At 44.5% G+C, this 17,746-nt stretch overlaps 1 protein-coding gene across 1 annotated transcript in view; it reads left to right on the top strand.

Annotated features, from left to right (window-relative positions):
• The window catches only part of LOC147712959 (olfactory receptor 6B9-like), a 34,458-nt gene extending 28,416 nt beyond the window's left edge, over nt 1–6,042 (top strand). Inside the window, exon 2 of the mRNA XM_086919745.1 lies at nt 5,092–6,042. Within this exon, the coding sequence (XP_086775871.1) occupies nt 5,092–6,042 (951 nt within the window). The remainder of the gene's footprint in view (nt 1–5,091) is intronic.
• The last annotated feature ends 11,704 nt before the right edge of the window (nt 6,043–17,746 follow it).

The raw sequence follows: 17,746 nt of genomic DNA, 5'->3' as shown, positions 1-17,746 counted from the left end.
AGATGAGGAGTGAGAACTGCCGCTGTGGGCACCACAGCGACGTGGACGCCAGTTTTAACTTTTTTTCCCCCAGCTGAAATCTTCCTAATAATCCTAGCAGGACTGTGCCTGGCCTCAAGATGGCGTCTGGAATTCATTCGGTCCATGGCTTCTCCCCCCACCCCCCAAATCTGACACTCTCTAAGTACTTCTGATCTCCATCCTGACAGCAGAGTCCGAACACTATGTCCAAGAACGATGGAGCTGCTCTGCTCAGCTATTGAGGAGATCGGCCTTGGTTCTTCCCCTGACCGTCACCTACCTAGCCGGACTTTGGGCACAGTTTTTCTCCCCATCTCCCTGTCTCGCCCCCCCCCATCGTATTTATGTAACTCTGCTTTTTTCCTTGTCTCTTATCTATCTATCTGTTCCCATTTAGCACTCTTTCTTTGTCCTACTTCCTATACTCCTATCCCCCCTAACCTGAATCTTTCCCCTTCACCGCTACACCGCCTGGCCCCCTGTCCATTTGTGCCCTTTGACTAAGCACTCCTTCTCCCTTTGTTGGGGAAAGATCCAATATTTATACTCTGGAGTCTCAGCGAACCCGCTGAGAGAGTCCACAGTGTCTAGGAAGCCACACACAGTTGAGGTATGGTATGGCACCCCTTGCCATAGCACTCACTCTCCCCTTTTTGGGGAAGGATACAGTATGTAGGCCTTGGAGTCTCAGAGACCCCTCCGAGAGAGTCCACTGCATATAGGGAGCCTCTCGCAACAGAGATGAGGAAATGATACCACTTCCACTGGGATCACAGCTTACTGGACTTTGGACGCAGCTCTGACTCGTCTACCGGATTGTTTCACCCCTCCCTCCTCTTTCCATGCTGTGTCTCTCACCCTCCCCTCCTCTTCCCTCCTTCATTCTCTGTCTACCTCCCCTGCTCTTACCCCCTCCTCCCCTGAATCTCTCCTCTTGACTGCTTTTTCCCTTACGTATATGTCCTTTTTGTTTGTCTCGACCTTACTTGTCACTATGTTGCCAGGCTCTAATAACTGTGTAACCTTTGTAACAATGTAACCTGCAATTATGGTCTGATACTCATGTAAAGCGCTCTGATACCTCCGGGTCTAGCCAGCGCTATATAAAACCTTTAAAATAAAATAAAATAAATTAAAATAAAATATGACTGGGGTGAAGGCCGGATTGAAATTAATAGGGGTGCATGGAGAAGGAAAGGAAAGCAGGTCCAGCCAGGGAATCGGGCAACAGTGTCCCACACCTTAAGTGTCATTTGAGTAGGCATGCTCAGATAAGCGGTAGGTTGACAATCGAGTTCTGGTTTCTAAGGACATACCAGATATAACGAACCACCACTGCCCTATTCATATGGAGCGTAGGACCAGAGAATGGAGCACCGAAAAGAACTGTTGAGGCAAAAATCCTAATGTCTCCTGGAGTGACATTGTGGAATCCGGAGTACATTACCAAGATCAGCAGGGGGTCTCATGGATGAGTTTTCTATTCAATCTGTAGATTCTTCACTCCAAGCAGGGCTGCCATCTCTTGTAAATCTGTGAAGTGATGAGACGTATTGTGGTTTGAAAATCCCAAGCTGTATGGTTAGGTCCATCTGTATTTAAGGTGATCATGGAAAAATGTTTCAGTGATAGGCCTGAACTTTTTTCTCCTTGCTGTCGATGCTGGAGCAACGTCCTTGAGTATAGTGCAGGAAGCACTGTGTAAGGTCACTTGATTTACCTTTCTTGCTGCTTGAAGGATGGTGTCTTTTGTTTTGAAGGAGAGTAGTGTTGCTTAGCCATCTCTGGGATGTTCCCCCTCTCCTGGGATCAACTAACCTACCCTGTGGACTCATTCTAGCTTGACTTTAGGGGCCCGTGGATAGTAGTCTGGAAAACAGGCCTGTCACAAATGGATCTAGGTCTGGGCCTTCTGCTCCATCCTCCACGCATTTAACCTAATGTTATTGCATCTAGAATGATTTTGAAGGTCCTCACCCTTTGAGAGCGTGGCGTGGAGATGCGTTTTAAGACGGTAGGTAGAGTTCATCAGCTGTTCAACCTTCTGCAAGAGGGTTTGGCAATTAGTTTCTAGGTCAAGCGCACTGATAGAAACTACATCTTGCTGGAGAGCTAAAAACTTAAAGATCATTTTGGTTAGTGATGGGATCTGTAGAGGTGGTCAGGTCAGCTTTTAAGTCCTCACATAATTCATGTTTGAAATCCCTGAGGGAAGACAGGAGATCTTCCTTAGTGAGGGTAATATCACCTTCTTTGTTGGGGTGGGGGGTTGATTGAAATATTCATGAATCAGAACGTTGAAAATAGCTTGAGACCCTGTTTGTCTGAGATTTTTTGAGAGGAATGAAGATTGCGGTCTCCAATTGTTTTATTCTAATGATACCACATAACAGTCCAGATCGTAACCCTATTGTAGAACACAGAGGTAAAGGGTTGATTGGTCGTTCAACGTCCACAGGGGTCTTGAGCCAAATCATTGATGGCACATAATCCGTGGTGTGTATAGTGTTATCTGAGATGCACCCAGAAGTGGCAAATGGCATAAAACAGGGGTAAGAGGTATCCTGGGGGGGGGTACCACTATCAGTTCAGGTCCATCCATGTGCCGATTAAGTTTCTCAGGAAGTTTGTTTACAAGGCCATGGTTGCTAGTCCCTGGGCATTATGTTGCTGGGAGAAGCAGGTAGCTCCAGAACAGCAGTGATGTCAGGAAGTGGCCACCGTTTCAGGAAACCACAGTGGGCCCACCTTTGCAAAACACCAAACAGACTCTCAGCCATATCTCTGAGTTCTCCAGGCAGTCCTCAGCATCGACAAAAGCAGGAGCAAGCTAATAAAGAGCTGGCGAAGCAAGGTCAATTCCTATGCAAGGTCCAAATTGGGTGCTTCGCATCATCAGTACAGATATGTTTTATTATTCCTGTGATCTTTAGTCAGTGGTTCCACATGAATAACTTGTCAAATTTAGACCACAGACCCTACTGCTAGACCCTCATGGCAACAGCGCTGCCCCGGCCACAGCAACCCCCATCAGAGCTCCTCTAGTAACGGAGCCGCCGGAGGAACAATGGGGCACCTCCATATTTACCGCCACTACAGCCAATCAGGCGCCTCCCACCACCCAGTCCTACCACCAATAGGTGCCCCAATAGGTTCTCAAGGACGGTGAGTCACCGTCCTTGAGAACTCCTGAGCTGGGAGGGAGACCTTCCCCAGATCTCCTCACACCCTCTAGCAGGCTCGTAAAGAGATCAGAGCCGCCCAGGCACCGGTACCACAACAGCACCTCACATTCAGAAGGTGTCAGCTCTCTCAAAGGGCAAAAGGGCCACTCCCATAATTTGCGACTGCGGCAATATGCCATAGGTTCCTCTGTAAAAGAGAGTGCTGGATCTGCGCCTTCGCGACATGCTCACCTCGGCCGTTGCTGCACCTTCAGACCGGCCTACAATAGTGTGCTGTGGGGCTCTCAGGAGGGGTCTCCTAGCCCTACCCCATCACAGTACCATCTATCTCAATAGACAAAGGTGTCAGGGGGTGATAGAACCCCCTCAGAAGCCTGTTACCGTGTTTTTTTTTTTAAATTGAAAGATGTGGAGCTCGAACGGATCATGTCCTTGCAGCTATGATGGTTGGCCACACCCCATCTATGATGTTTTGTCTGATTACAGTTTAGGGCCCTTATTTATGAGGCCTTGCGTCAGTTTTGCGCCGCCGCTGCGTCACTTTTTGTGACGCACCAGCGGCGTACAAAATGCGCCTTGTTTAAAAAGTGACGCATCTAGGTAAATGCGTCACTTTTTAAACCCCTGCGCCACATTATACCTGCGTCAGGTATAATGTATGCAAAGGGGGCGTTCCCCCACAAAAAGCCTCGTAATAGTGACGCAGTGAAATCTATGAGATTTAACTGCGTCACTTTTAGGATGCTGTTGCGTCAAAATCTTGCGCCGGCCTCACAGCAGGCGTAAGACTGACGCAAGCCCTTTCACATGGGAGGACGCATTGCTGGAGTTGCGTCACTTTTGTGACACACTCCAGCAATGCGTCACTTTTGCGTTTACAGATGCGTCAGAAATACTGACGTATCTGTAAGTCCTTGCAACATGATGCGTAATACATTAAATATGACACATCATTGGTGTCGCAAGGAGTGCGCAGTGACACTTTTCATAAATGAGGCACAAGGTTTCTACTACTCCTGTAATTTGTTTAAAGAAATAAGGTAACATCGATAAACAGATATTATAAACCCAAAGGCATCAAACCATAGGTGGGAGAGAATCTTCACGTGGCTGAAGAACAAGGTGGGCACTACATCATCATCTACCTTAACCGAAAAAAGCTCCAGCAAGATTACTTCAAGACTCCAGTGAAGCACTTAGGGGCAGATTTACAAGCCCCTTGCGCCACTTTTGCGTCATTTTTAACATGGAAAAAGTGACGCAAAAGTGGCGCATGGGGCTTGTAAATCTGTCCCTTAGCCTTCAAAATCTGGCGGCTGGAATGTTTTTCTTTAACAGACACAACAGCTGGGTTTTTAATTTATATCGGCACATTGAATCAGCCCTTGCACCAGAGGGTTAGAAATCCAATTCCTGTGACTTCGAGAAACACACCAATGGACTATCAAATGTTCAATCCGGTTTCTTTCTTTTTGTTTTGCTTTTCATATGTTGTGTTTCATTCCTTGCCTTTGCTACTTTCACCAACATGTATTTTATACTACGAGGGCCAGTAAACCTAGAACTTTATCCAGGCAGTAAGAATTAAGTGTAAGTGTCTAGTTTAAGGGAAGTGAAGCCGTGATCCCATCATCAATACAGATATGTTTTATTATTCTTGTGGTCTTTAGTCAGTGGTTCCACATGAATAACTTGTTAAATTCAGACCACAGACCCTACTGCTAGACCTTTTTTAGACAGGGAGTATTAAGCTGTGGAATGAATCAAAAAAGTGTTTCTTTTTTGCAGAAGTATCTGCATTTAACAGTGCTTGAATAAACAAGAAATACAAATACATTTACAGCATCTAATGTGTTTTTATATCCTCCACATTCTTGTTCCACAGATAATCGGGATGAACTATTCAAAATGTCAAGATAACATAAGTAATGTGAAAGAATTTTACATCATGGGATTCCAAAATCCTCCAGCTCTGACGTCATTTGTCTTTTTACTATTTTGTGTCATTTACTTTGTGACTGTGACTGGAAACATTCTTATAATTTTTACTGTGTCAATCAACAATAGCCTTCACTCGCCAATGTATTTTTTCCTTTGCAATTTATCCTTCCTGGAAATTTGGTATGTGACAACCACCATCCCTGCAATGCTGAGTGGCCTGGTATCTGGGGGCAATACCTTTTCATTTACTAGCTGCATCTCTCAGTGGTATTTATTTGCTTCGTTGGCAGTTATTGAGTGCTTCTTGCTAACAGTCATGGCCTATGACAGATACATAGCCATATGTTATCCCTTACATTACAGCATCCTGATGGGGACAATGCTGTGTCTGCAGTTAATAGCCAGCAGCTGGATCCTTGGGTTAATTCCTTCTACTATAACCTTAATATTTCTTTGCCACATAAACTTCTATGATCATAATGAAATTGACCATTTTTTCTGTGATATCATGTTGATTCTGAAATCTGTCTGCTCTGATGCATCTTCAGCTGAAAGTGAAGTTTTTGTGTTGTCCTTTTTTGTAACCACAATCCCTTTCTTTCTGATCGTTGTATCTTATGCTCACATCATCAGAGCCATCATAAAGATCCCCTCAGCCATTGGCAGACGCAAGGCGTTCTCCACCTGCAGTTCTCATCTCGCTGTGGTGATAATGTATTTTGGGACAATGATCACCCTGTATGTGGCACCAACCGCAGATCAATCTCTGGGTTTAAAGAAAGCCTTGTCTCTGCTCTATACAGTGGCTACTCCGATGCTTAATCCCATCATTTATACTCTGAGGAATAAAGACATCCTGGAAACTATGGGAAAATCTATCCGTAAGTGGATATGACACCCAGTGACAGTAATTATGTTACAATTCTATTAAAAGAGCGTCACATCTGCAGGGCCTGAGTATGATTGTAGCTGTAATACTTGATCAAGGAGCTGAGATTAGCTCTGATTACAAACATGTATTTCCTCCAAATTCGACAAAAAATCTAATCACACAGGAATCTGGGTAAATGTACCATCTCAGAACTGCTGTAACACAGAAAGGTCTTGTGGGTTTAGACTGTTCTCTGCATCTCTTTAACTCTAAAACTGGACAAGCACCAGTAGAAATAATCTTTGTCCTTTTAGTCAAATGTATTTTTGGCAATCTATTCGACTTCTATTTGCAATACCAAGTGAGCAAAATTTTTAAGCATCAATGTGCAACTTTTTACTCCATATGTGGAGTTTGCATGGTTTGACGAGCAGTTATAAATTCAGTAAAAAACAACATGTCAACATGATGCTCCCGTATTCATTTCCTAATTAGAGAGCCCAGTCAGAAGGATTCTTCCTTGGAAAATGAAGTCCATTCACAATCCATGAGTTCAAAACTTTTGTTATGGCAACTATTAAAAATGTGGGGGTAGATTTATGAGGCCCTTGCGCCACGTTTACGCCGCTGTTGCGTCACGCAAGGCGGCGTAAACGTGGCGCATCCCTACGAACGATTTACAACGTGACACATCTAGGCAGATGCGTCACGTTGTAAAGCCCTGCGCCGCTTGTGGGCGTTCCGGCGCAGGGTGGGCGTTCCGGGGCAGGTGCACCTCGCAAAAGTGGCTGAGTGAAATCTATGAGATTTCACTCAGTCACTTTTAAGCCAATGCTGTGTCAAAAGCCTGCGCCTGCTTGAAGCAGGCGTAGGTCTTGACGCAGCATTGTCAAAATGGGGCACCCCCGAGCCTTGCTGGAGTTGCGTCGCACTTGCGACGCAACTCCAGCAATGCGCCACATTCCTGGCACAGATGCGTCACGCATCTGTGCCGTTTTAGCACCATGGTGCGCCGCATTATAAATGCGGCGCACCATGGCTGGCGGAGCTGTGGCGCACTGTGGCGCATGTTAACTGGCGCATCCCTGGGGATGCGCCAGTTAACATAAATCTACCCCGTGATGTTTTTCCAATTTCGAAGCACCTCTACCATTATTTTCCGTACCCAATATGCACAGATATAGGCCCCTTTGATTGACTTGTATAATAGTAACAGAATGCTAAGAATAATTTGAAATTCTGCCCTTCCAGGTAGAGGGGAAAGGGAATTTATGTTTTTGGTTTGAGGCTCATAGGATTTTACCCACCATATTGAAATTCTTAGATTTCTTCAGGCAACGATTACTGATTCATGTTTGTATGATCCTCCAAATGAAACCATTTTGGCGGCAGCAACATTGGAATAGGAAAATATTGTTCTTCCCACTTTCTCAAAACTAAAGGACCAGCACTAATTCCCTCACAACTGTCACTGCTCACCTATAGACCATAGTTGCAGGCAACTCCAAAATTCCTTGAAAAGACTGATGATTTCAAGGCACTCAGGCCATCCTGATATCATCAAACTGCCTGATGAAGACTCGCAGTGGTAGCAGAAGCCACACCTATTCCCAGCTAGAGTGTGGCCAAATAACTGGAAATAGCTAAGCCTTTGTTTACGTAAACCATCAGTACAAAGAAAACAGTGTTGAGCATTTAACCCCAGCATCCTTAGCAGTAAAGTATTTAGAAGGTCAGCTGATGGTCAATTTGGATGATACATTTAAACCAATCAGTAGCTGCTTTTGATGTGCCCCTTTCACTATAATGTGATTTTATCAAAACATGAGACAAATTATGTCATCTCTGACCAATGAACTGTCAATGGATATATTTTTTTAGGCCCTTACCCCCACATGCATCAATGTAAGGTTTTGCGATTCCTTAGTTGCGAAAATTAGGGAATCGCAAATAAGGAATCGCAAAACGGGATGCATGATTAAAATCGCATAAAATTTGCGATTCAGTAAAAATTGCAATTTTTACCGAATCGCAAATATTATGCGAATTCCAATTTGCGATTTCGCAAATGGGATGCTTTATTTAAAAGCAGTCCCAGGCATGGTGGTCTGCTAACCTCAGAAGGCCACCATCCCTGGGAGTGCTGGCCATTCCTAATGGGGTCACAAATTGTGACAGCCTCATTAATATTCATGAGGCAATCAATTTGTGACCCAATCAGGACTTGCTAAAAGTGTCTGAAACACTGTTATACATCCCAATTTGCGAGTTACAAATTGGAAGTCGCAAATGTGATGCAATTTGCGAGTCACAAATTGGTGGGTCATACATCTGTCCCTAAGTGTTGGTCCATTTTAATTCAAACATAAAGGATTTGGGACCTGTTCAGTTAACATTCAGGTGGGAAGATAGAGGAAGATGGAAAAGTTGGCTACCATCAAGATGAGGGAGGATAATATGTTTGAGGGTATGGTATATGAGGACTGTATAACTTTATTCAGAGTGACATTATTAAAGCAGATTAGTGTGATATTAAAGGGAATGTGATGTTAGTGGGATAGGCAATCAAGGGTGAAAATGAAGTTCTAAAAACAAAATTGAGTAGGATTAAAGAACAATTAGAGGTTGCATGAGGAATACCTGCCTATTTGTGGAGTTAAGACACTATGAGGAGCAAGATATGTACACTTGGAGATGTACAAGAGGAAATCTAAACCTTCTCTGTGTATCAAAGATGACAGGGATCAAAGAACTATGGCGAAAGTGTTTAAAATGTAGCTAACAAACTTTTTGAAGGATGAGTTGCTTACAGATGGAATGCTAGACAGATATCATAAATGATATAATATGTAGGTCTTTTTGAGTCTTTGGCAGCCACACTGCTCTACTCCATCATTCAGACCTTCGCCAGTGTGGACATGAATAAATAAGTAATTGAATTTTCAAATGAATGAAAAATGATCACCCACACATTCCCACAGAAAACTTTATGTTGGATGTCCTATATAATCCAATCATTGATCACTTTGCGAAAAAGGTTAGGCAAATGGCAAAAGACCATTTCTAAAGGATTTCAGCTGCCACAATCCACAAAACGATTCAGAAAAGGGGGTGGTGATGGACAGAGTATCTGAATTAAGCAGAACACTCCTACCCAGTCAACAGATCAGGGCTTGATCCATCACCGTTTTTTAGCTCACTGCACCATCCCAGCTCAGAACCTGGCTACATGCAAATTAGTCTATCCCTAGCCCAGTGCATCATGGGAACAGGGCAGACCAAACTACCAAGCCAATTCTTTTACTGGAAAGGAAACAAGCTTCCGGGGACCGGTTTCTGGCATTACAGCCGTCTTCGGCCCGTCTTGCTTGAATCCTGATGGTGCAGTGAGCAAGGGACTCATGTCTGAGCATACCCTTCCACGCTTATGGTGGACAAAACGATTCTGAAAAGGGGGTGGTGATGGACAGAGTATCTGAATTAAGCAGAACACTCCTACCCAGTCAACAGATCAGGGCTTGATCCATCACCGTTTTTTAGCTCACTGCAACATCCCAGCTCAAAACCTGGCTACATGCAAATTAGTCTGTCCCTGGCCCAGTGCATCATGGGAACAGGGCAGACCAAACTACCAAGCCAATTCTTTTACTGGAAAGGAAACAAGCTTCCGGGGACTGATTTCTGGCACAAAAGTTAGAAGCATAAGTATGTGCCAGCGATTGAATAAATTAATCTGATGAGGAGAGTCAGGTTGAGTCTAACAGTGGAGAACGGAGAGTATGGTCTACCAGGACACCTAACATATGCTATGTTTTGAGTTTAAAAACTACAAATCATGAAAGTATTCCCAGTTATTGTTAGCTATGCGCCAATGTCACTCATGGCTGATCACAAAATTCATCATTGCAAATTAAGTGACACTAATAGTGGCTTTTGCTTTTCTATTATTATTATTATTATTATTATTATTATTAATAAAACTTTTATAGCGCGCTCTATTACCACGGGGTATCCTGTCACGGTGAGTTATTTAACAGCAAGAGTGATAGATCAAGAACAAATCTGTTAGAGTGGAGCGTTAAACAGATAAGTCTTAAGTTCTTTCTTAAAAACAGTAATGGTCGTAGAGGCTCTGAGGAACAGGGGGAGGGCATTCCAAGCAGAAGCTGCCTTAACTGAAATTGATTGGCCACCCAGTCGGGCGTATTTGTATTTGGGAATGGCCAATTGGCATTGGTTGTCCGATCGTAGGGCACGGTTGGGAGTATAGAATGAGAACCGTTTCTGCAAATACGTCGGTCCCTGGCCATGAGCTGCTCTAAATGCCAACACAAGAATTTTAAACAAGATTCGGTGTGGCACTGGGAGCCAATGCAGGCTTCGTAAATGGCTCCGCACGCTCGACCTCCTGGGAAGAGAGAAGAGCAGACGTACTGCAGTGTTTTGTATCACCTGAAGACGATGAACCATGTACCCAGGCAAGCCACTAAATAAGGCATTAGCGTAATTGAGCCGAGACAAGATCAGGGCTCGAAGGACAGTCTCCTTAGCTGCCCTGGGAAGGAGAGGGAAAAATCTTTTCAAGGCTCACAGGGTACCGAAGCAGATGCCAGTCAATTTTTTAATATGGTCCGAGAACTTCAGGTCCTGACCGAACCATACCCCCAGGTTCTTCGCTGGGCCTCCCATCGCACTAGGGCAGGGCAGGTCCGGGGGCCAGATCTGGTCCTTGAAGTTGTCAGGGAAAGAGCCAAAAAACAGAACCTCAGACTTGTCTTCGTTGCACTTAAGTTGGACTTGTGCAAGCCACCAAAATACTTCCGACAAACAATGCTGGACTGCTGATGGATCAGACACACCCTTAGGCCAGGTGAAAAGCAGCTGTGTGTCGTCAGCGTAGGCCATTATCTTGGCTCCCAGCTGTTCCGCCAGATAGAGTAAGGGGGTCATATAGACGTTAAACAATAAAGGGCTTAACGTAGACCCCTGCGGAACTCCAGTTGTCAGTCTCTTCGGGGCCGAAGAGTAGGGGGGCATCCAGACCTGCTGAGTTCTATCGCTCAAAAACGATGACAACCAGTCAAGGGCCAGCCCTGAAATACCAACGGCTCCCAGTCTTGCAATAAGCAAGGCATGGGGCACCGTATCTAAGGCGGCAGAGAGGTCCAGTAGAACCAGGACCGCTCTGCCACCCCCGTCCAAGCACTCCCGAACTGTCTCCGAGACCTCGACTAGTGCCGTCTCGGTACTGTAGGCTGCTCTAAACCCTGACTGAGCAGGATGTAGGGCGTGAGAGGACTCAATGAAACTATCCAGCTGTTTGAAAGCCACCTTCTCACACACCTTCGCCAGAGCTGGCAACAGTGAGATGGGCCGATAGCTCGATGGCGTTGATGGATCTAGACCAGCCTTTTTTAACAGAGGGAGCAGTTTTGCCTCCTTCCAGCTTCTCGGAATCGAGGCAGTAGAAAGGGAGATGTTGATGATCTGAGTCACCTCTTGATTAATGATATCCACTATCACTCCCAAAACCCTGGCCGGGCAGGGGTCCGAGGGAGATCCGAACTTTAAAGCCGCCAGGATTTGCGGTATGCCAGATTCCGAGGCCGGCAGGAAAGCAACAAACTGAGCCTCTAGACATCGTCTATCCGATAATGAAAGGGCAGATGAAGTCGCAAAGGTCTTTTAAGCCGTTGCTAGGTCCAGTTGGATTTTTACAATTTTGTCCGTAAAGTAACAAGACAATTCTTCACACCATTGAGCGGAAGAAGGGAGCAGGGGTTGGGCAGCACATGGAGATAAAAAATTTTGGACAATCGAGAAGATCTCTTTACTGTTGTTATCCGCCTTCTCTATTCTATCCGAATAGTATCTGCTTTTAGCTGTCTTAATCGCAGCGTAGTATTCCTTTTGAGCTGCACGTAAAGTCTTCTTTTCGGCTGGCGAGTAGGCTTGTCTCCAGACTCGCTCTAATTTCTTCTATAGGCATAGAAACACATTTGTATTTGAACTGTTTAGAAATGTATATCATCAATACCAATCCTTTGCTATTTTAATTGATGTAATTTATGATTTCATTTGCAAAGTAATATTGAATGTCATTAGTGATGATATCAATGTCAATTTTGATGTTAGCTTCTCTATATTAGACTAGAGCCATTATGATTGGATAGCTGGTCTTAATTGTATGAATGTTATTCATGTAGTGGATTAGATCACAATGATAGTCCACTGAGGATTTTAAAGAATTAGGTTAACATATCAGTGAGAATGAAAATCGTATACTGGCTGAACTCTCCAGACTTTAGGTAAAAAAAAGAAAATCTGCCACTCTCATTTCCCCCTCTCTCCTCGGAGGGGTTTGACAAACTTGCTTTACAAGTTAAATCTGGTTCCCCATCTGATCCAGTAAGACCTGCTCTTTTCAGAGATCAGGCCTTTATGGGACGCTCTGTCGTGTGTTCCCTTGTCAACCTCTCCCTGGAGTCGGGTGTAGTTCCAACTAAGTGGAAGCAGGCGGTGGTGTCCCCGATCATCAAAAAACCCTCCCTGGACCCATCTAAGCCTGAAATTTACCGTCCCATCTCGCTGCTACCCTGGCTGGCAAAGATAACAGAGGCTCATGTCAACCTGGCCCTGTCAGAACATCTTGCCCGGACCAACGCCCTTGACCCCACACAAAATGGCTTCCGTGCTGGGCACAGCACGGAGACCGCTCTTCTTGTGATGGTGGAACATCTCCGTGCGAGGTTGGATGCTGGTCAAACGGCGGTGCTGATATTGTTAGACCTCAGCGCCGCCTTTGACACGGTCTCCCACAGCATCCTCCTGCATTGGCTCGAGGAGATTGGTGTTGGAGGTCAGGCGTTGCAGTGGTTCCGCTCCTTCCTCGACAATCGTTCCTTCTGTGTTGCCATCCCTCCCTTCAAGTCCAACTTCCAGCCTCTGGCCATGGGGGTTCCGCAGGGGTCCTCGCTGAGCCCCACGTTGTTTAATCTGTACGTGAGACGGCTGGCTGATGTCGCCAAGCAGTGGGGCCTAACTTTGGTCTCATATGCCGACGACACACAGCTGGCGGTTACTCTCAGCGGGGACGCGGAACAAGATGCCCCCAGGTTTCAGGATGGACTGAAGGCGGTGGCCAGCTGGTTGACGGGAAACTGTCTCCAGCTCAATGCCACTAAAACAGAGGTAATGATTGTCGGAAGGGGAGTGGAGCTGTGGGGTGACCAATGGTGGCCCCCATAGTTGGGACCAACCCCGACCCCGGTGTCGGAGCTGAAAAATCTGGGGGTCTGGCTGGACGCTGACCTTACCTTTGTAGGACATACTAAAAAAACAGCAGCCTGTTGTTTTGGTCTGTTGAGAGGCTTAAGACCAGTCCTCAAATTTTTCGATGCCCCAACCAGACAGCTGGTAATCCAGGCCACTATTATCTCTCGCCTGGATTACGCTAGCTCTCTTCTGGTCGGGGCCAATCAGGCTGAGCTTACCCGCCTGCAACGGGTCCAAAATGCTGCGGCCAGAGCGATTGTTGGCCTGCCCAGATTTTGCCCAGTGACGAGTGTTCTTCGCTCCCTACACTGGCTTCCAGTGAGGAAGCGTATTCTCTTTAAGGTCCTTTGTTTGACCTTTAAGATTCTGAGAGGTATAGGCCCTGAAATCATGTCCAGCTTTCTTTCTTTTTATGTCCCCACACGCACCCTCCGTTCTCAAGGCCAGGCCTTTGCTGTAGTCCCTAGATTTAGGCTTAGCCGTTTGGGAGGACGCTCCTTCAGCGTAAAAGCTGCATCAACCTGGAATTCTCTTCCGGTTGAAATTCGTTTGCTGGAGGATCTCATGACCTTTCGGAAAGCAATAAAAACCTTTTTGTTTTAGCTGCCCCTTTTAGTCTTTTGTCTTCTCCTGTTGTGTTATGTTTCTCCTTGTCTATGCGCCAGGACGCTCCTTGGCTGGAGTAGCTGTGCGCACAACAAATAACATTAACATAACATAACATAACATAACATTCTTTGCCTGAGATTGTACTGGCAGCTAAATGTACGAAAGATTTTGCAGTCACAATCCCTGATATGTGTAAAATGATAGAATTTGTGAATGCAAAATATTACTTTAAACAACTTCTGCGGTACAAAAAAGTCTTTCCAAATCAAACAAGCATTTGCAATGCAATAGGTCTCACATTCACTCAAATTTGAGCTATTGGCATTGTAAATGGCAATGCCTTTTCTTTATGTTTTGAGTTTTAAAACGTAAATAAAAGGCATTGTCATTTACAATACTAATAGCTTAAATTCTCCCAAATGCGAATCCTATTGCATTGCAATAAAGGGCCTTCTCGACCCTTGTTAGATTGGAAATATCTGAGGAAGATACTGGCCTGCGACATCTTCAAAGTAGTGATAAATAGTGCAGTGAAGAAGATGTGTAACTATTGTAAATTACACAGACGCAAAGGGTCTGAAGTGAGAATGACATATGATCCGAGCACTAAACACTAAAAAAACTCTCCAACACCTTTTGCTCTGTGATTACACTGTCACATTATACCTGTTTTGAGATTCAGGAGGAACAACATTCGGATGTTGGTGCTTTCTGCACTAAATCCAAATTACAGTTAATATCACACTCTCTTCTATTTTTTAATTGCAAGACGTTTGAGCTTACATATGTAGCAAATGGCGACAACTCTGAATTTCGACCTTTGTATGCTGGGGGTCCAAAAGTTCAGACCACCCATGAATCATTCCATAAGTGCTACCTATGGTAACTAGGGGACTGCAAACTTTTTATTTTTTATACATTTTTTGAAAATACAGGAAAATTTAACACATGGTGTGTGCAGCTGGTGTTTGCCAGTAAGGCTTGTACAAGAGCACAATACCTCACTGATACATGTTCTGCTCATCATTGTCATGTGCGAGCAAAAAAGGTACTCAAATTCACTTTATTTCAAGAATTATATGAATGCAAAATTTGGTAAGCGAAACTTAATCAAACGCCCCATTTTTGATTCAATATTCCCTGATAGGTTACCTGTCATACATTTAGATCATGAAGAAATATAGGCTAGGGTCAATGACCAATATATACAATTCTAATATACAGTACACAGGGAAAATATCTGGTGTAAACAACTATATAAAGGCATTAGCCACACAGGTTGTAATTTCTTTTCTCTCTTCCAATCGGCTCACAACAGGTACTCTCTTTTCCAATTCCCCATATATGGTGCATATTAATTCTGTTAGGCCTGTACCAGACTTGGTTTACATTTCCACAGAATGGGAAAGGCCTTGGTTTTGTCATAAAGGCAGGATGATCTTTATATTATCAGCTTACTTCACCTACTTAAATTCTTTCTTATATCAGAGTGTAAGGATGCCTTTCCTTGCACAGGGACAGAAATGAGTTTCTTTTCATGGTTCTTAATATCATTTATCCTATCAGGCTAAATGTTTGAAAACTGTCCAACATATCATCTCGGCCACATTTGTCCGCTCTAATTTGACTCCCAGGTTTTGCACCTGTCGCTTAGGTTACATGTGGCCCCTGCTGATGTGGACAGTCCAAGATCACTTATCCTCCTGCCCTCACCTTCATTCCTCAATTATGAGAAATGAAACTCTAGGGTCTTCAGAAGCCCATCCAAAGATTCCTTACTAATGACCTCCTTGGAGACATTACCCTTCAGACAGACTTCTCCTACCTTCACCCTGATCTCTCTCACATACATTATCAATAGACTCAATTCAAGTGGAGACTCCTGCTTTTTGAAGCAAAAATGGCTTTACTTTATCTGTCTCCTCTTCTTCAATAGCAGTTAAGGGGGAAATTACTGTCCCCTAATTTTTTGTCGAACTCTCCCACTTTCCTGTTGGCATGTATGATCTCATGATATTTACTATGCTGGTCAGATCGCCCCATATTACCTCTCAACCACGATCCCACACACAGATGCTTTTGTACCCATGATACTTAAGCTAACAAGCAAGTTTCCCTGAACCTCTCCTCTTCAACAATGCTTACAGTGATCACCACTTATGCCCAGGCCAAACTGTCTCTAGATCAATTGTGGTTCACCTTATCAGAAGTTCTTCTAAACTCTTCCTATCCCATTTGTGACATCACCACCTTAGGATGCATCTCCCGCTATACCGGTCTCCTCCTGCTTCCCTCACAATTTTAGCCTAGTTTCCTCAGCATGTATTAATGGGTCTTTGAACTGTTCATCTATGGGCAGTAATTGATCACACAGGCATTGAAGGCTCTGTGTTGTATGGTCTGTGCCCTACTCACACCAGACAGCCTCCAAATCATTGGGGAGTCGTCATAGCAATACCACAGCAAACACAATGTTAGCTGATTAGTTATTGATCGAACCCTGGCCATTCAGGAATCCTATATTGCCTATGTAACTTTGTAGTGCATTTCAGGAGTTAAGCCTTGCCACCAAGCTGCCAGCATCCCTTATCAGCTATGCTCCTTGCTTGTTTCTAAAAAATATAAAGTTTACTTATTCTGTTTATAAAAAGTCATAAAAAAGTCACTGATTATCTCCATCCTAAAATGCATGCTCATATGGGGAAATCTACAAAAAGTCACAAGGGCAACAGAAGTTACCTACAGCCCACCATATTCATCCAGACTGTCAGGGACTGTCCGGGCCTATTTGTGGAACATAGTCAGGGACTTGGGCAAGGACTGGGAACTGAGTAGAAAACGTACCCAGAAAGAGGAGTACATCGCTGCCCAGGATCATACAGGGAGTCAGAGGAGAAAAGGGATCCAAAGGGGAAGCCTGTACACGTAAACATAATGGGTAAGACACAGAAAGGAAGGGCACTCACAAGGCAATTTAGCATTCAGAATAACTACAACCAGGATAAATGTGCAAGCTATATATATGAAACAACATTAACAATAAAGGGGAGTGTGGGGTAAAGCACTCAGGACAGTAACAGCAAGGGGGTACAACTAAAAACAAGCACAATAGACAAGAAACTCGTAAGGAGGTGCACTTAACAGGAAAGGAAGGGAATCACAGTGCAAACTTGGCAGAAAGCGGGTAACAAACATACAAGGCAACATTAGCAAGGCAGCATAATAAAAGGACAGCAAACTAGGAACTGGAACCAAGGAAATGAGAAGAAAGGCGGGGACTGGAGAAGGATATACAGAAGGGGAGGCTACAAGGGTATACTAGAATAATGATGGTTAAGGAATCAAGAAACCAAAGTAGCAAGGAAGACAGTGTTGGGGCAAGAACAAGAATTGAGCCAAGGCTCAGGAGGCAAGGTAGCACTGCAGGCAGTGCTGGTTCAGGAAATTACTAAAGCTTCAGGAGTCAAGGTAGCACTGTGGGCAGTGCTATTTCAGAACAGGGAAATTACTATAGCTCAGGAGTCAATATAGCACTGCAGGCAGTGCTAGTTCAGGAAACAGGACAATTACTATAGCTTAGGAGTCAAGGTAGCACTGCAGGCAATACTGGTTCAAGGAAGCAGGACATAGCTACAGCTCAGGAAACAAGGAGTCAAGAGAGCACTGCAAACAGTGCAAATCATGAACAAGAAAATAGCTAAAGTCCAGGAACAGGAACAAAGAATACCTATAGCTCAGGAACTCAGGAAACAAGGTAGCTCTACAGGCAGTGCTAATTCAGGTGCAACGAATATCTATAGCTCAGGAACTCAGGAATCACTAGAACCAAGGATATCAAAAGCTC

Source organism: Lissotriton vulgaris, chromosome 5, assembly GCF_964263255.1.
Source record: "Lissotriton vulgaris chromosome 5, aLisVul1.2, whole genome shotgun sequence".
NCBI lineage: Eukaryota > Metazoa > Chordata > Amphibia > Caudata > Salamandridae > Lissotriton > Lissotriton vulgaris.
Note: the sequence above shows the minus strand (reverse complement) of the source record. Positions and strands in the feature narration are given on the sequence as shown.